Source organism: Sceloporus undulatus, chromosome 3, assembly GCF_019175285.1.
Source record: "Sceloporus undulatus isolate JIND9_A2432 ecotype Alabama chromosome 3, SceUnd_v1.1, whole genome shotgun sequence".
NCBI classification, from domain to species: domain Eukaryota; kingdom Metazoa; phylum Chordata; class Lepidosauria; order Squamata; family Phrynosomatidae; genus Sceloporus; species Sceloporus undulatus.
In genome coordinates, this window is record NC_056524.1 from 272,764,748 (window position 1) to 272,784,379 (window position 19,632).

The 19,632-nt window shown below is 45.4% G+C and overlaps 1 protein-coding gene across 1 annotated transcript in view; it reads right to left on the reverse strand.

Moving 5' to 3' along the window:
• Positions 1 to 19,632, reverse strand: part of LOC121927217 (solute carrier family 12 member 9-like) — a 142,251-nt gene that overhangs the window by 73,184 nt on the left and 49,435 nt on the right. The window contains 4 exon segments of the mRNA XM_042460878.1: positions 5,137 to 5,175; positions 5,178 to 5,215; positions 5,217 to 5,267; positions 18,110 to 18,123. Of these exon segments, the coding sequence (XP_042316812.1) occupies positions 5,137 to 5,175; positions 5,178 to 5,215; positions 5,217 to 5,267; positions 18,110 to 18,123 (142 nt within the window).

Consider the following 19,632-nt stretch of genomic DNA (forward strand, 5'->3'; position numbering starts at 1 on the left):
ACATCTCAGCGGCTTTCGATACCATCGACCATGGTATCTTCTGGAACGCCTGGGAGAGTTGGGTACCGGGGGCACTGCTTTGCAGTGGTTCCGTTCCTACCTCTCGGGCAGATTCCAGATGGTGGAGCTGGGGGACTGTCGCTCAATACGAGGGCCCTTACATCTGGTGTCCCTCAGGGAGCGATTTTGTCCCCTATGCTATTCAACATTTACATGAAACCACTGGGAGAGATCATCCGGAGACATGGGGCGCAGTGTTATCAGTACGCTGATGACACCCAGATAGTCTTCTCTGTGTCTCCGACTGATGCAGTAACTAAGGATGGCATCTCTCCTCCAGATGCCTGCTTGGCGTCGGTAATGGGCTGGATGAGGGAGAAAAAACTCAGTGTGAATCCAGGGAAAACGGAAGTACTGGTGTGATATGTCCCAGTTCCGGGTGGTGAGATCTGTCATCCGGTCCTGAAGTGGGTAACGCTCCCCTTAAAGGACTCGGTGCGCAGCTTGGGAGTGCTCCTTGACTCGTCGCTCCATGGACTTCTCAGGTGGATGCGACGGTCAGGAGGCTTGGTTAAGGTTCGGCTGATACGCCAGCTGCGTCCCTACCTGGACCGTGGGACCTTGAACTGTTGTACCTGCTTTGGTAACCTCTCGATTGGATTTCTGCATGCGCTCTACATGGGGCAACCCTTGTACCAAACTCGAAGCTGCAAAGTACGAATATGGCAGCTAGATTGGTGCTGGTACTTCCAGGTCGGACCATATAACACCTATTTTAAAAGACCTACATTGGCTTCCTATTCGCTTCCGAGCTCAATACAAGGTGTGGTTTGACTATAAAGCCCTAAATGGCTTGGGCCCAGGGTACTTGGAGGACGCCTCTCCCCCATATAGTCCGCCCCGCACACTTGAACATCGGGACTAACTTGTTAGAGGTTCCTAGATCACATCTTGTGAGGACCTACAGAGGGCTTTTGCCATCGCTGCCCCATTTTCTGGAATAGCTCCCTGTAGAAGCTCCGCTCCGCCGCCTCATTAGATTCTTTTAAAAAGAATTTAAAAAACATAACTATTCCGGCTGGCCTTCCCACTTTAGTTAACTGTTTTTCCTCTGCCCTCTTTTCCTCTTCTGACCCCGGACCATTGTGATTTGATTGTTTTTGCCCTTGACATGTGTATTTTTTCTTGATCCTTTTCCCTTTTATGCAGTAATGTTTTAACTTTTATACTGTAATTGTTTTACTTTGTTAACTGCTTTTAACTTTTGTAGCGCCTTGATCATTTTTTTGGAAAGGCGGGGTAGAAATAAATTATATTATTTATTATTATTATTATTATTATTTATAATCTAGCGTAAATTCCATTATTCCTAAACATTCATTACACACGAAGTACGTTCATGCGGAAAAAATTAAGTTTGTTTAATGGCATTTAGTATTACGTTGTTTAAAATAACTCACAATGTATAATATTTAAAATTGACTATTTTTAAATATATTCTCAGTATAACCTAAATGGCCAGCCAACACCTTTCTTCCTTATCTTTTGTTTAGCTGGAAGCTTTTTAGCAGCATCGCATTAGACGGATGGTAAGGGAAGACTGGAGAAACATAGACTTTCAGTGTGAAGTCAAAGGCTTTCCATGGCCGGCATCCATAGTTTTTTGTGGGTTTTTCAGGCTCTGTGGCCATGTCTAGAAGAGTTATTCCTGACATTTCGCCAGCATCTGTGCCTGGCATCTTCAGAAGAAATGCTGGCGAAACGTCAGGAATAAACTCTTACAGAACATGGACAGAGCCCGAAAAACCCACAAAGACTATAGACTTTCAGTGTTGGCTTGCAGCAGTGTGTCCGCAGTTAGCAATGCAATAAGCCTTGAGATGGAAAGAATGGGATTCGCTTTATCAAATGGTACTGTAGCATTTGGCCATGCCTACAAGAGGCAAGTTAAATTCAGCTCCCCAGAATCCCTTACTGAGGATACATAAGTGGTACAGCAGAGAAAAAGGGGGGGGGGGGAAAGAAAGCTTGTGTCACCAATTACCCCCAGAACTGTTAAAATGGGTTGTTTGGCTGGCAAAATGGAAACCATAAAGGAAATGGGAAAAGGGGGAATCATCCCTGGGTACATTTGAAGAAGCTTCAGCTAGACGCTTAAAATGTTTTGTTTTTAATTGATGCAAGGCTGACCTGACTGGCTGTTTCTTTCACACATGCATGTTATTAATGTTGAATACAACATTTGCAGAAACATGGGACCTCTTTTTAATCATTTAAAAATTCTTTTCTTGTTTGTCTACCTCGGCTATCAATTTCTCTGCTAAAAGGAAAACACCCACTTCATTAACTGGGCATACCTGTATTTACCCGTGGGCCTCTTGCTGCCAGGGGTAGCCATAGTGGCAAACTGCCTTCTGCCTTCTGCTGGGAGTATTGAATCATAGAATCCTAGAGTTGGAAGAGACCCCAAGGGCCATCCAATCCAACCTCCTGCCATGCAGGAACTCACAATTGAAGCATCCACAATAGATGGCCATCCAGCCTCTGTTCAAAGACTCCAAAGAAAGAGATTCCGCCACTATTGTACTGCACTCCCAGCCCAGATAAGCAGCTAAGAGCCTTATCACACGAGAAAAGAAGCCAAATCGAGGCTTTTTCTATGCCTTTCCGCATGCTGTCGTAGTGCTTCTGTTCCTGAGGGAGGTGGTGGTAAAAGCGTGGTTTTGTCATGGATTTTTGGACTTGACAAAAGGCCGCTTTTATGACCATCTCCCTTGGGAAGAGAATGGAAGTGCTATGATGGCATGGGCGAGGCATGGAGAGAACAGCTACCTCGGCTTTCTTGTCTCTAAGTAAGGCTCAGAGTCTTACCTCAAGGCTCATTCAGGCTTCAAAAAAGAGTTATGGGGAAGGAGTTCATAGTTTGGATTATATTAGGAAGTCATGTCTTATTAAGAACAACCAATAAAGGCAAGAGAGGAAGTCAAGTTTATGAATGGTAGAAGTAGGGATGTGGGAAGCTACAGAAGGTTAGGGTAAATTGTAGAAGGTGAAGAGGATGTAATGTTGAATAGATGGGGAAAGGAAAGGTACGAATGAATGAAAAGATATGGGTATAATCACTAAAGATCTAAACATAGGAAACAAAGAATTTTGTAAGATAGGCTCAGGAAAACAAAGGGAGATACACAAAGCACACTACGGTTTGTTAGTCTAGAGCTATTTGGAAACAGAGTCAATTACATACTGAATGTGTTACTATTTGTATCATCACAATTAAAGTGAGATAGATTATATATAACTAAAAACTCCTTCTTTGTTTAAGTGTAAACTTTAAGGAAGTCTTTATAGGCGGGATAAGGACAGGCAGGGAAGATGTCTTGGGGTGTATTCTGCTGATACGGAGCCTCCAGACCGCCCGCCCCGGGGGCGTGGCTCAGGTTATGGGGCTTCCACATGGGGGGCAGTGAAGGACGCCTCACCGGGGCCGTTTCTGACCCGCATTTCCATACCGCCGCCTCGGAGGACGCCGCAAAGAGAGAGGGCAGCTTCTCACGGGTGGCAAAACGGGGCTTTTTTTTTCTTTTCGGGCTGTTTTTTTTCTTTTGCGGATGCGTCAGCTGCGGCGCTCAGCACCGGCGGCCAGAAAGCATCTGTGCCCATTTAAAGCACCCAAGCCCCTTTAATTTTTCCCCCCACCCTGGCCAAGAACAAAGGTGGTCTCCTGCCAGATGGTGATTACGCTGGTGTTGGCATCCTTGTACCGCTTTCACGTTGCCAGTGTCACCAAGCATCATGGATGCTCCTCTCCTTTGGTCCCTACGCTCTTGCTGAATCTGCATGCACAGCACCAGCTGTCGCAGCTGCCACCGCTGTCCCTCTGCCATCCCCATCACCTCCCTTGTACCATATGTAACTATTTAAAGTACATGCAGCTCTAGGGTTAGGTTTAGGGTTAGGGTTAGAAGTCTTAAAATGCGCTGCAGCTGTTGCTGCAGATTCCACACCTGCATGGCAGCTGATGCTGCAATTAAGCCTGACTGCAAACTGCGCAAGTTCCAGGACCCCGACTCTTTGCGACGCAGCAGACACGGAGCTTTTAAATGGGCAACTTATTTAGCGGCGTAGCCATTCTGGCGTACCGGTGCAGCAGCTTACAGACGGCGATGCGCACGCTGCGCACTATATAGAAAAGAAGCGGGGAAAGCAAGCACTTTTAATGCCGCTTCTTTCCCGTTGGGGGGTGCGGGCGCCGTGTCATGGCTGGCATTCAGGTAAGGGCCGTCTGAAGGCTCTACCTTCATGATGTCATGAACACACCCCTTTTTGCCCCGTCTGAACCCACCATACTTCTTTTAGACAACTAGTACTGTATAGCTCTTTTATTAGATATTATGTGTTGTTTTTTTACTTATTGTAATGTTAAAAAAACCCAATAAAATATATAATAATAAAACGAAAGGTAATGGGTATGGTAATGAGAGAAGGATGAAGTAGCAGAAGAAGTACGCGGAGGTAAATTGAAGGGAAAGGAAATAGGGAATGTAAGAAAGATGAAGATGGATACGGAGACTGGAGTTTAGAGGAGGATTGTTTCTCTGGTTTGATTCTGTCTTGAGATTGTGGAAGCTTTTTTGGTTGATAGCAGTTAATTTGGTAAGGAAGGGTGTCGACAGTGGAACACACTCCTTCCTCGGAGATCTGGTGGACTCTCCCTTCTTTGGGGTCTTTAAACAGAGGCTGGATGGCCATCTGTCATGGGGATGCTTTGTGAAGATTCCTGCATGGCAGAATGGGCTTGGACTGAATGGCCCTGGGGTTTCCTTCCAACTCTATGATTCTATGTTCATTATGCATGGTATGTAAGGTTAAGGTTAACAGTGATCCATGATTCCAATGTTTTTAGATAATAAAAATATCTTTGTCTTGTTTCTTTTTTCTTGGTATTATGTCTGTTTGTTTGTGTGTTTTTTGAATAAAGATTATTTTTAAAAAAGAGGGGCCAATAGAAACTCACCCTCCCAAGTACACTGTCCCGCAGGCTCCTGGCAAATCTGGTGTCCCACCTCAAGCAAAATCTTGCCCAGGGCATCCCTCAGCCCTTATTGTAAAGCCAGGAGAGGAGAGGTCACTCACCAAAGAGGTCATCTTGGCCAAAGCGTAGGATTCGGGAGGTCCGATCAGGTTGCTCATGGCAGCTGAGAGCGTAGAGCATAGACACCAATGAGCGAAGGGGGCAGATGTTGATGTCCCTCAGGAAGCTGTGTCTCGCTGGAGGAGTAAGCCTGGGGAAAGAATGACAACATGGAGAAAAACAAGATTGCACTTTGGGGGTGGAGGACAAGTGGGTTATTCTTAATCTCGGGAATCCAGGGTTAGGACAGGCAGGACATAGTCCTAGAAAGAAATCCGTGATCGCTCTGCTTCCAAAGAGGTTGCCCTGTTTCCACCCCATTGTCAAAGTTTGTGACACCAGGACATAGCTAAGGGGGAGGGGGAGGTCCGGGTGGGTTCCAGACCCCCCCCCCTTCTGTTAGATACAATGAATGGTGAATGCTGCCTTGCCGTTGACATAAGCCCCATTCTAATAGTGGCACTTAGTCTGGACCCCCTTCCCCCTTTCCCCAAATCCTAGCTACATCTCTGTGACACTTTCAGGGTAACAGTTTTATTCTGCTTACAGTGTCTTGTTTTGAGTGTTGAACTACACCTCGGAGGCCAGGGTTTGATTCCTCGCTCGCCTATGAAACTCATTGGGTGACATTTGCCAAGTCACTTCTCACGCTTCAGGGAAGGCTATGGCAAACCTCCTCTGAACAAACCCTTCCAAGAAAAACCCCATGTAAGTTTGCCTTAGGGTTGCCATAAATCATAATTACTTGGAAGTTCACACAAACAACAGAATGAAAAAACACGCACACACACACACACACACACACACACAATTTAATACAAATATATACACATAACATAATTACACATATTTACAGATATATAAAGCAAACGAACATAAAATAAAATAGACAAACCACAAATTACTCCACTACTATTCACTTGAAAGGCAAAATTACTTTCTGGATAAATATACTTATCTTCTTCAATTACAAAAGAAAAACTAGCTTCCTATCATCTTTAAACTTTTTCTGACTGTTCTTTAAATCCTCTCTCTCTCTGTCTTATTCTCTTTCCTTGTAAAGCAGCTATGCTATGTTCAAGTCAATCCTTTGGAGAAAGGAGAATCTGATGAATAACTTAGAAACAGCATATAAGAAATAGCTAAATCCAGACAATTATTAAACTATATACGGATTCTCTCCACCCGAACCACTCGGTGCCATAAAGAAGGGCTAATATCAATGAGATCAGAGAAAGTTATGTTTCATGCTTCTCTTTTTTTAAAAAAAATCAGTTTGACATTTCTCTCTCTCTCTATTTCTTAACACAGCTTCAATCCTTTTCAGCTTCTTCCTTTGTTTTCTCCTTCATTAAAGCCATTAGGAACAACAACAACAGCTTTTATGGGCCTTGAACACATTTCATCTGGTACACAAAGTGTTATTCCCAAGTCTGGACAGAATACTCTCCTATCACTTAGCCATGCTGGTTGGAGATCCTGGGAGCTGAGGTCCATTGCAGGAATCCTGTTGGTATCGTACGTAAGCTTAAGTTCTCCTACAGAAGCAGATGGATATTTTAGTACAACGAGAAACATCCACATTCTGGTCAAGACTGCAGAAGTGGAACTGCACATGAAATGCCATTGAATATGCAACTGTGGCGGGGTATGCATACACATTTGGTTCTGCATTCAGTTGCATATTTGGGTGTGCACTGGGTTGCACTATGAGCAATACAACAGCAATAGCAAGTACATATCTATACTGCTTATCAGTGAACTAACGCTGGTTTACAATATGTAAGCTAATTGCCCCCAACAAGTTGGGGACTCATTTTAGCAACCTAATGAAAAATGCAAGGCTGAGTAGACCTTGGAGCCCTTGGGATTGAACTCACAACCTTATGGCTTGCAGTCCATTTAACCACTGCGCCACCAGAGCTCCCTACAATCACTACAAAGCTGGCATAGCACAATCAATGTGTAACTTCACATCTGAGATTTATGCCTTAGGATCCTGAGTAGTATCTTTGCCCAAAACATCCTGGAGACCCTTGTCTTAAACACAGATGGCAGACCTCAATGAACACACTACAAAAGCACAGATAGAGATAAGACCCTGCAGAGGCTCAAACAACATAAGAAACCCAAATTAAACAAGAACACACTCCACACAGGGATCCAACACAAACATGGATCTTGGCCCAAAATTTCTATATAGCCAAAGGTTCCTAACCCATCCTAAACACAGATGGCAGGCCTCAAAGAACACACCACAAAAACACCTTTGAGGCTAACTGTGTGAAAGAAGATGTACCATAAACTTTCCTAGACTTCTCTGCCTGGCTCCTAGTCTTTGTCCGGGTCCTATTCTCTGAAACCGTGAAAAACAAACCTCTTCCCTCTTCAAGATGACATCCCTTCAAATTTTTAAACAGGGCTATCATGTCCCCCATTAACCTTCTTTTCATCAGGCTAAATATACCCAGCTCCCTAAGTCTCTCTTCATAGGGCTTTATAGTTTCCAGACCCTTCACCATTTGAGTGGCCCTCCTCTGTACCTGCTCCTGTTTCTCAACATCCTTTTTGAATTGTGGTGCCCAGAACTGGACCCAGTATTTCAGGTGAGGCCTGACCAGAGCAGACTAGAGTGGTACTACTCCTTGTTCTGGACACTATACTTCTATTGATGCAGCCTAGAATCACATTGGCCCTTTTATCTGCTGCATCACACTGTTGACTCATGTTCAACTTGTGGTCTACTTGGACTCCTGGATCCCTTTCACACATATAAATCTCATTCAGCCAGGTGTCCCCCATCCTATATCGGTGCATTTCATTTTTCTGCCCTAAGCGCAATACCTTACATTTCTCCCTGTTGAAATTCATTTGGTTAGTTTTGGCCCAGCTTTCTAATCTATTCAGGTCCTCCTGTTTCTTTGGAAGAACTCTCTTCGCTGCTGAACTCATCCAAACCCACCACCTGTTCTCTTGACCCACTTCCTTCTCGTCTTCTAATTTCTATAGCCCCCTCTTTGTTACCCTCCCTCCTCTATATCTTTAATCTCTCTCTCTCTTCGGGTTCCTTCCCCTCAGTCTTCAAACATGCCTTAGTTTCCCCTATCCTGAAAAAACCCTCTCTCGACCCCTCTTCCTTGGCTAGCTATGGTCCAATCTCTCTTCTTCCTTTTCTCTCTAAGGTGTTGGAACGAGTTGTCTATTCACGCTGTCTTGAGTTTCTTGAAACCAACTCCATTCTGGATCCCTTCTAGTCTGGTTTTCGCCCACGGCACTCCACAGAGACGGCCCTTACTAAGATCTCAAATGATCTTTTGCGGGCCAAGGCGAATGGCCTTTATTCTAACCTTGTCCTACTCGATCTGTCTGCGGCCTTCGACACCGTGGACCACTGTCTCCTAATAGATGTACTCTGACCTTGGTTTCTCGGGCCTTGCTCTCGATTGGTTCACATCTTACTTGTCAGATAGATCTTTTTCAGTGGTCTCGGGTGGTCAGACCTCATCTTCTGTCCCCTTATCTGTTGGAGTTCCTCATGGCTCTGTTTTGAGTCCCCTTCTGTTCTCTCTATACACACTCTCCCTTGGCAAACTTATCAGTTCTTTTGGTTTCTCCTACCATCTTTATGCCGATGATACCCAGCTGTACCTTTCCACCCCTAATCTTTCACCAGAGCTAGAGCAGCAAGTGTCATCCTGTTTAACAGCTGTCTCCCACTGGATGCACCATCAGCGTCTGAAGCTCAATATGTCCAAGACCGAGCTTCTTGTTTTCCCTCCTAAGCCCACCCTTCACTATTCCTTTTCTATCTCCGTCAATAACATCTCTATCCAGCCGGTCCAGGAAGCCCGTAGTCTCGGTTTCATCTTTGACTCCTCTTTGTCATTTATCCCACAGATCCAGACTACAGGCAAAGTCTGTAGATTTTTTCTCTATAATATTGCCAAAATCTGTCCATATCTCTCAGCTTCTACCGCAAAAACACTGGTCCATGCCCTAGTGGTCTCAGGACTAGACTACTGTAACCTCCTCCTGGCAGGGCTTCCCCTCTCTCACCTCCACCCATTAATTTCTGTTCAGAATTCAGCTGTATGCATTATTTCACTCGCTCGCCGTTATGATCATGTCTCCCCTCTGTTGTCTTCCCTTCACTGGCTCCCTCTTTCTTTCCGCATCAGGTACAAACTCTTGCTACTCACCTTTAAAGCCCTGCATGGGCTGGCCCCTCTTTATTTAACCAATCTTCTCTCTCCCTACATCCCTACTCGCACTCTCCGCTCTGGTAGCCAAAGTCTCCTCTCTCAACCCAGGATCTCCTCTGCCCCGTCCCGGATCCGTCCCTTCTCTCTTGCTGCCCCTCATTCCTGGAACCTTCTTCCTCTGCATGCACGGCTCATCACTTCCCTAACCAGCTTTAAGGCTGAGCTGAAAACCATATTGTTTAGGGAAGCGTTCTCAGGGAACTTGTAATTGTCATCTGGCTGTCTGATAATATTTGATGTGATGTGATTTGTTTGATATTTGATGTTTTTAATTTGTTTTTTCTTTTCTATATGGTAATTTTATCTATTCCTCTTTTAATTGTTATTATCTTAGAATGTACGCCTTGGGCAGGCTTTTATATACTCTTTAAGTTTACCGACTTTGTACAGCGCTGTGTATAATTACAGTGCTTTAGAAATAAAGTTTAATAATAATAATAATTTTGAATTTTGATCCTCTCCTCTGGAGTATTAGTTACACCCCCTAATTTGTTATCTTGGAGGGTTCAAACTCCTGTCATTTTGAGGTTCATGGCCACTGGTGGCCTCTTGCCAGTTACATGACATTTGGAGCCACAGGACCTGGGCAGGCGTGACCATGGGCATTTTGCAAGATCTTCAGGATATCCCCCCTTCCTCATTTGATGAACCATGGTTTTGATTCCTGGCCTTTCAGGAAGCTAGGTAGCCAGCAACAGCTCTTGGAATAGTTCCTGTTTTGGACCCTAGCTCCCAGAATCCCTGGACAAGTTTGGCTGGGGGATACTGGGAATTGGAATCCACTCATAAGTAACTATTCCAAGCTCTGGCTGGCAGCCTATCAGTCTCAGCCCAATGGTGATGGCAGCTGCTTAACGTCTTAATGCAGGATCTATGCTGAAACTGAGCTATTGATCAGTTTGGAGTTGCTTGCTTGGTTTTTATGAGACGGCAGGCAATGAAGCTCCCGGCTGGTGGGAAACGCCAACTGGCCCAAATTCAATAAAGGAAATAAAAAGGCGAGGGAGACGGGACTTTTGCAAACACATTAAACTTTACAAATGGCCATGCCTTAATTGGATTTTAACAAGAGGCAGTGAGCAGGTGGGAGATAAATCAGCACAGGCTATCAATGCCAGGCTCCTTTGGCAATTAATAGCTAATTATCCCCAAACTGATCATCTTCTTAATAAGTCTAGCACTTGCCTCCCTTCCTTGCTGCCGGGGGGGGGGGGGCAGCTTGCAGGACATTCCCCCACATGCATCGTCCACAGCACTTTGCAGCAATGTTGTTGTTGTGTGTCTTCAAGTTGTTTCCAACTTGTGGTGACCTTATCACAGGGTTAACTTGGCAAGTCAGAGAGGGTTGCTACTGGCATCCTCGAAGGCTGAGAGAGTGTGACTGGGGTCCCTCAAGGAGCCATTCTGTCTCCCATGCTATTTAACATTTACATGAAACCGCTGGGAGAGATCATCCGGAGGCATGGGGCGCGGGGTTATCAGTACGCTGATGACACCCAAATAATCTTCTCTATGTCTCCGACTGATGCAGTGACTGAGGATGGCGTCTCTCCTCTCATGGCCTGTCTGGAGTCAGTAATGGGCTGGATGAGGGAAAACCGACTCAAGCTGAATCCAGAGAAAACGGAGGTACTTGTGATAGGTTCCCCTGGTCCAGGAAAGGCGGTAGTTCCACCTGTCCTGAACGGGGTCACACTTCCTGTGAAGGACTCTGTGCGCAGTCTGGGGGTGCTTCTTGACTCGTCGCTTCACCTGACTGCTCAGGTGAATGCGACGGTCAAGAACACCTGTTATCAGCTTCGGCTTATTCGTCAGCTGCGCCCATACCTGGCCCAGAGGGACCTTGAAACGGTAGTACACGCTCTGGTAACCTCGAGATTGGATTTCTGCAACGCACTCTACATGGGGCAACCCTTATACCAAACCCGGAAGCTACAATTGGTACAGAATATGGCAGCCAGGCTGGTCACTGGTACTTCCAGGGCCAGCCATATTACACCGGTGCTAAAAAAATCTGCATTGGCTGCCTATTCGCTTCCGGGCACAATATAAGGTGTTGGTGATGACCTATAAAGCCCTAAATGGCTTGGGCCCAGGATACCTGAAGGACCGCCTCTCCCCGTACATTCCGTCCCGCACCCTCAGAACATCTGGGCAGCAACTACTTAGGGTGCCAGGGGCTAGGCTTACCTCCACTACGAGGAAGACATTTTCCATCGCCGCCCCGGCCCTTTGGAACACGCTGCCCACAGAGCTCCGCTCGGCCACCTCCCTCGCCCAATTTAGAAGGGATCTAAAAACCCTTCTATTTCAGGCTGCATTCCCCGATTAAAGTCCAGTAGGCCTCCCTTCCTCTTTTATGGCAAGAGGACTGGCTAACGGGGCTTTTATTCTGTTTTGCTGTATCTGTTTTTAATCTGTAATGTATAATTTGTATGTTGCACTGTTTTTATTATGTTGTTAACCGCCCTGATCTTTGGAAGGGCGGTATAAAAATAAAAATATTATTATTATTATTATTATTATTATTATTATTATTATTATTATTATTTATTGCCCAAGGTCATGCAGTGGTTTCCGTGGCTGAGGCAGGATTCAAAGCCTGGTCCCCAGAGTCATAATCCGACACTCAAATCACATGAATATGGACTTTTTGAGCTCCTTAGAACAGAGTTGGGGAACAAAAAAAACCAACAACCCCGAAATCTGAGTTTTTCTGATTTAAATAGGTGTTTTGCCTTAACAGTTCAATGAAAAAGTTGAATCCTGCTAATAGCAATGCTGTGAAGCATTATTTTATGTGTCAGAAAGCTTCATCAATCGTGTTTTAATGTTGTCTAACATTAACAATCCAAAGCTATTAGACTTTGATACGATTTACATCTTTCAGTAAAACTTTGGGAATTATATTGACAAATTGGCAGTTCACAGACATACAGCCGCCCCTCTTTTCTCACGGACTTGAGATCTGTGTTCTTGCTTATACACGGGGGGGCGACTTCCATTTACCCTAATGGAGCATGCGCCCTCATGCGCTTAGGGGGGTGTGCCCCATTCAAGCCTATGGGTTTTGAATACATGCGAGTCTCCGTTTTTGCGAGGGGGTCCGGAACAGATCCCCTGCAAAAACAGAGGGTTGACTGCATATATGTGGGGGTTTTGTGTGTGTGTGTGTGTGTGTGTGTGTGAGTGTGTGTGTGTAGAAGACCACCAATGTAGTGTACTGTTTTGAGTGCTGGACTAGGACTCTGGAGAAATGGGTTCAAATCCCAGCTCGGCCATGGGAACCCAGTGGATGACCTTGGGCAAGTCACACTCTCTCAGCCTCAGAGGATGGCAATGGCAAACTCCCTCTCAAGAAACCTGGCCAAAAAAAACCCCATGATTGGTGTGCCTTAGGGTCACTATAAGTAAGAAGTGACTTGAAGGTACACAACAACAACAACAACAACAAAAATTACTACTGCTGCTATATAGTCGTATATAGTAGGACTAAATCAGAATGTAGGACTAAATCTGAAAATTAAGTAGCAAAAATGTCATGGCCGCTAGCTTAAATAATGATTGTTCTTTTAAAAAGTGCTCTTTTAAAGCAAGTTGTTTTGGCTGAACTTATGTTAATTGAAGGGTTTGTTGCTGGATGGCACTTCTTGAACTATTAAATAAAATGTTTGAAAGGAAACAACTGAAAGGGTAAACTGGTCTGACAATGAATAACTGCTAATAAACTGTTGAAGTCAAAATGTCTGAATTCAAACAGTGATTGTTGGTTATTCCAATAAGAAGGATAGAAAAACAGTAATAAAAGCCGTGTGTGTATTTGAAAAACCTGCAGTGTCTTTTTAAAGTCATTTGGTTTTAAATCAAGGGTGACACCAGGGGTGGGGACAGCACTGGTTTGACTCCCATCTTGGCCATGAAAGCCCACTGGGTGACCTTGGGCAAGAAGGCACACTCTCTCAGCCTCAGAGGATGGCATTGGCAAGCCTACTCTGAAGAAATCTTGTCAAGAAAACCCCATCATAGGTTCGCCTTAAGGACGTCGTAAGTTGGAAACAACTTGAAGGCACACAACAAGCCCAGTATTGTGGGGGGGAAAGACAGGATATACATCTATAAAATCACCACCACCATCACCTCCACCTGGAGACTTACCTGGTCTTTTCCATTCTTTTATATGGTGCTGCTTGGGGTGGCTTTTAAATTACAATCATAAAATATCTTATTAGGTTAATATTAATGTTATTTATGCAGCAGCACTTCAGAGCAGCACTCCATGCACTGCGCATACTTCATCTCAAGATCCCTTTCTGAGCAGCCCATGCCTCTGTCTGTTGTAGGGAAGACAAAATGAAAACAACCCGGGTAGGGTTTAAACTAGAGGTCCCCAGAACTATGGCTGCATCCGCGCTGCAGACGTAAGCTTGGTTGACACCACTTTAACTGCCGGGGCTCAATGCTATGGACTTCTGCGGACTGTCATGGCACTAGAGCTACAATTCCTGAGCCCCTGATCCAGTGATTCCCAAATTTTGGTCCTCCAGTTGTATTTGACTTCAGCTCCCAGAATTCCTGACAGTTGGTCAAAGTGGCTGGACCTTCAGGGAGTTGAAGTCCAAAAACACCTGAAAGACCAAAGTTTGGGAAACACTGCGTGACCCACAAAAGTTGAGAACCGATAGCATTTTTTCCTCTGGAGGTGGAGGGTTGAACTAAGTGACCTCTGAGGTTCATTGCAACTCTGTGATTCCATGAAGTAACTTTCCCTCAACTGGTCTGACCAGAAGCTACTTTATTTCCAAAGTGGCTGCCTCAGCCAGGCTGGTGGTGCCTTTTTCTAATTGATCACAGCATCGAAGACCCTCTCTGTGACCAAATCCCTCCCCCAGAAGCTGACCCCCAAAGACCCATTGTTAATGAGTATTCCCTCACTTGCACATACAGGGGAAGGGCATGGGGCAGGTGTCCCCCTTCTCTCTTTTTGCCCCGTCCCAGCCATTCAAGTGAGCGAAGGAGGATGCATGTGACCAAACTCAGCCACCCTATCAATGCAGGTATTTTCTCTCTGTGTGTGTTTTAAATACAGTCTGGGAGGACTAGAGAAGTTTGCTGCTTTCCCACTTTCAGGGGGGTCCTGTGGCCCTAACCACTACAAAAGTTGAGGTCTGACTGTATTTTTTTCCCAGTGGCAGGGGCTTGGACTAAGTAACCTTTGAGGTACCTTCCAGCTTTCTGCCTCTATAAAATAACTTCCTTCCAGGCATAATATATCCAGCATCCTCAGTCGGTCCTCATAGGGCTTTATGGTTTCCAGATCCTTCGCTGTTTTGGTCACCCTCCTCTGGACACATTCCAGCTTTTCAACATCCTTTTTAAATTGTGGTGCCCAGAACTGGACATGATATTTCAGGTAGGGCCTGACTAAAGCAGAATAGAGTGGCACTATTACTTCCTTTGATCTAGACACTATACTTCTATTGATGCAGCCTAGAATCACATTGGACTCTGTAGCTGCTGCATCACACTGTTGACTCATGTTCAGTTTGAGGTCTACATGGACTCACAGATCCCTTTCACATGTAGTCTCATTCACCCAAGTGTCCCCATCCTATATCTATGCATTTCATTTTTTTGCCCTAATTGTAGTATCTTCCATGTCTCCCTGTTGAAATTCATTTTGTTAGCTTTGGCCCAGCTTTTTAATCTATTCAGGTCATTTTGAATTATGATCCTCTCCTACTCCTCCTAATTTGGTGTCATCTGCAAATTTGATAAGCAGTCCTTCTAGTCCTTGTCTTTTTTCTAATCCATCAAAGCAACTAAGACCCTTCCTCACAACCAAATCTCCCCCCAGGAGCTGACCCCGAACCCCCGCCCCCTCCATGGGTAATAAGCAGGGCAGGGCAGAGCCTGAAAAGCAACAGGACAAGACCTCTTGTTCATTCTCATTTATATGTCTTTCCAATCAGCTCTGTGTGGCTTTGATGTTCAGAGACAGAAGAAAAAGGGGGGAGGGAGAAAAGGGAGGGTGGGTGTCTGAGACAGCAAAGGGGCCTATTCAGTGTTTCCGAGCGGAGGAGGGATGACTGGCGGGGGGGAGTGAGGGACCCCCGCATGTCAGGCACTGGGCTTGCAAGCTGCCCTGTCCCCTGTCATTATGAGCAATGGCTGTGCATTAAGGTATTAGAACATGACAGCTATAATTCTAACCAATTCTTGCCGGCTGCCCCAGCTGGGCTGCGATTTATGACAGCACTTTGCAGAGCTGGAAATTAACAAGCCCTGTTCTCGGAGAACAAGGCAGCGGGTGGGCAGGCAGGCATATACCCAGTTGCTCATCTTGCTCAACACCCTCCACAACTCCACGCCTGGGTATTACTGCATCCAAGGGTTACTATCAGCCACCCAAAGCACAAGCACGATATAATGGGGCGGGGGGGGGGGGGGGGTTAGAAGTGTGCACAGGTCCCAGAGCACATCATGCTCTGTGAGGGGCACATCATTCTCTATGACGAGTGACTTAGGGAGCTGGGTCTACTTAGCCTGGAGGAGAGAAGGTGAAGAGGAGAGGTGATCTAGATTAAGGAAAGTGATTTGTTCTTGGTGTTAACCGCCCAGAGTCAATCTCAAGTCATGGCAACCCTGTGGATGAGACATCTCCAAGACTCCCTATCCTCCACTAGAATCATAGAATCATAGAGTTGGAAGAGACCACAAGGTCCATCAAGTCCAACCCCCCACCGCCATGCAGGAACTCTCAATCAAAGCATCCCTGACAGATGGCCATCCAGCCTCTGTTTAAAGACCTCCAAGGAAGGAGACTCCACCACTCTCCAAAGAAGGAGTGTGTCCCACTGTCAAACAGCCCTTACTCTCAGGCAGTTCTTCCCAATGTTGAGGTGGAATCTCTTTTCCTGCAGCTTGCATCCATTGCTCCGGGTCCTATTCTCTGGAGCAACAGAAACAAGCTTGCTCCCTCCTCAATATGACATCCCTTCAAATATTTAAACAGGGCTATCATATCACCTCTTAACTTTCTCTTCTCCAAGCTAAACACCCCCAGCTCCGTTCCTCATATCGCATGGTTTCCAGACCCTTCACCATTTTAGTCATCCTCCTTTGGACACGCTCCAGTTTCTCAATGTCCTTTTTGAATTGTGGCGCCCAGAACTGGACACAATATTCCAGGTGGGGCCTGACCAAAGCAGAATAGAATGGCACTATTACGTCCCTTGATCTTGACACTATACTTCTGTTGATGCAGCCTAAAATTGCATTGGCCTTTTCAGCTGCCGCATCGCACTGTTGACTCTTCAATGTTCAAGCAGATTCATACTTGTGACCTCCTTAATTGAGCATGTGGTCTTCCTCTCTTTCTGTTTTCCTTCACTTTTCCTAACATTATTGTTTTTTATAATGCCTTCTTGCATGTAGCCAAAGTATGACAGCCACAATTTAGTCATCTTGGCTTCCAGCGAGATTTCACACTTGATCTGTTCTTGGACCCAGTTGTTTGTCTTCTGGCCATCCACAGTATCCTCATCACTTTACACAAAAGCTGTGAAACCACTGACGGATGGTATCAAGAGGGAAGCCCAAAGCTCAAAGGGTGGGCTGGTGTCTCAAGACAGCTACATCTGGCCCTGAGGTCTAATCTGCACTGCAGAAATAATGCAGTTTCACACCACTTTAACTGCTGTGGCTCCATGCTATGCAATCCTGGAACTGGTAGTTTGGTATGGCACCAGTGCTCTTTGACAGAGAAGGCTAAATATCTGACAAAACTACAAATCCCAGAATTGCACAGCATTTAGCCATGGCAGTTAAAGTGATGTCAAATGCATTATTTCTGCAGTGCAGATTACCCTGAGAGTCTAATCTGCACTGAGAGAGTTGCCACCCTTTTTGTAGACCAGAATCGAGCAACTGTGTTTCTCATTCTTTGGGCTCCCATCTGCCCTAACCACCCAATGGCAAGTGATTTGTGGGATGTTCCTTGGAAGGTTTTATATTTATAGATGAAATGATCATGAGCAATTACTCTCAGATCTTCAGATTAAGGAATAGGTTCATTTCCTTTGCAAGGCAATGTTGAATTTGAGAGACTCCACAGGCTGGTTATAGATGCACACCAGGGATCAGGAAAAGGGCAAACACCAGCAGAATTACCTGGGCTGGATACATATTTCTGGAAATGACTGCTGGCTCTTTAGCCACTTCTGTGCCAAGTGTTCTGGCATGTCAGTTCTGATTTGAGGCTTCTCACTGTATTCCTGACCTGGGTCGCCTGCCTTGAAGACATCCTGGAATTGTCTGCAAGACCAGGTCAAAGCAGTTTGAGCCACACTGAATACGGTGCTGGCTCAGACAGGGATTTTTTCTTTTCCCAAGGCTGTGAAGAACACTCTTGCCAGCAGAAAGAGTAACTGTGTGTGTTTTGTGTGTGTGCACATGCCTTTCAACCCACCTGTGCCCTACCTCCCTGAAGATCAACAAATGGCATCTAACCCTTAGAGCAAAGAAGGGATTGGATCAGAGCAAAGGGGGGGAAGTCTCAATACATCAGTCAGAGAGCGCCAGCATGGTCTAGTGGTTTGAGTGTTGGACTACAACTCAGGAGACCGGAGTTCAATTCCCGGTTCGGCCATGAAACCTACTGGGTGACCCTGGGCAAGTCACATGCTCTCAGCCTCAGAGGATGGCAATGGCAGACCCTCTCTGAAGAAACTTGCCAAGAAAACCCCATGATAGGGTCACCATAAATTAGAAACAACTTGAAGGCACACAACAAGATAGATAGATAGATAGATAGATAGAGAGAGAGAGACAGACAGACAGACAGACAGGACCCACCTTAATTTTACTAATAAATGTATCTACATCCCCCCCCCCCCCGCAAAGATCATGACATTGCAAGTGACAAATCCAGATCTCAAGCAATATTTAATTGCTACTCTTCTACTATGATTCTGGAGGCCATGGTTTGAATCCCAGCTCGGCCATGTAAACCCACTTTGTGTCAGTCATATTCTCTCAGCCTCAGGGGAAGCCAATGACAAACCTCCACTGAACAAATCTTGCCAAGAAAATCCCATGACATGGTCTTAGGATCACCGTAAATTGGAAATGACTTGAAGATTCACAACACACACACACATACACGCCAGTCAGAGGGCTAGCATGGTACACAGGACCAAGTGCAGCACCTAGGATATCCAAAACATGAGTTCAAATCACGGCTGGTCCTCCAACCCTCTGGGTTGCCTTGAACAACTGCATTCTTTCTTTCTAGCCCAGCAGTTCTTAACCTGTGGCTTCAGAGGGTCAATGAGCTGGGGACACACTCTTTCTTTTCTTTCCATTTCTTTCCTGTTACTTTGAAAAATTGTGGTAAAGTGTATTTTTCTGGGGAAGAGGTCCATAGTTTTTAATCAGGTTCTCAAAAGACTCCATGAATCAACCTCATGACTCCATGAGGCTCAAGATGGGAAATGTTTTTTACAAGATAAAACTAATGATTCATCAAGTGCCCGGCTGTCTATTCCAGTCTCCTCTATTCTGCTATCCTCCAAATGTTCTAAAACTACAACTCCCAGGATTCCTGATGAATGGTCAAGATAGCTGGGGCTGACTGGAGTTGATGTTCAGCACATCAGGTTGGTGGAAGGTGGAGCACACACCAAAATATTGCCTTCAGACTCTAGGTCCCAGTTAACTCAAGCATCAATGCGCCTTCCAAACAGGCATAGACAAAAGGTACTCAGATAACAATCAGACTATTTTGCAAAGCAACTTGAGAGGGAGCCTTAGTGAGCAAGTGGTACTCTACAGTTCTGCAGTTTTTTATGGAGTTGTGTGTGCACAGCTTTATTACTAAATAGAATCACAGAATCCTAGAGTTGGAAGAAACCACAAGGGCTGCCCAGTCCAACCCCATTCTGCCATGCAGATACAATTATGCACTTCCAAAAGGTGCCCATCCAGCACTGATTTAAAAATCCACATTCAGAACACAGCATGTTCCAATGTCAAATAGCTCCTACCATCAGGAATTTCTTCCTAATGTTCAGGTGGAATCTCTGCTAAGAACCTAAGGAGGAGGGATGGGAGGCAAATTCTTCAAGCACTAATCAATATTCCCACCATTCCCACTTACCTGTAGATTCGGTTCCTGAACCGAATCCTGAAACCGGTTCAGAAAACACAGTGGTTCCCACTATGTTTGCGCCGGTTTCA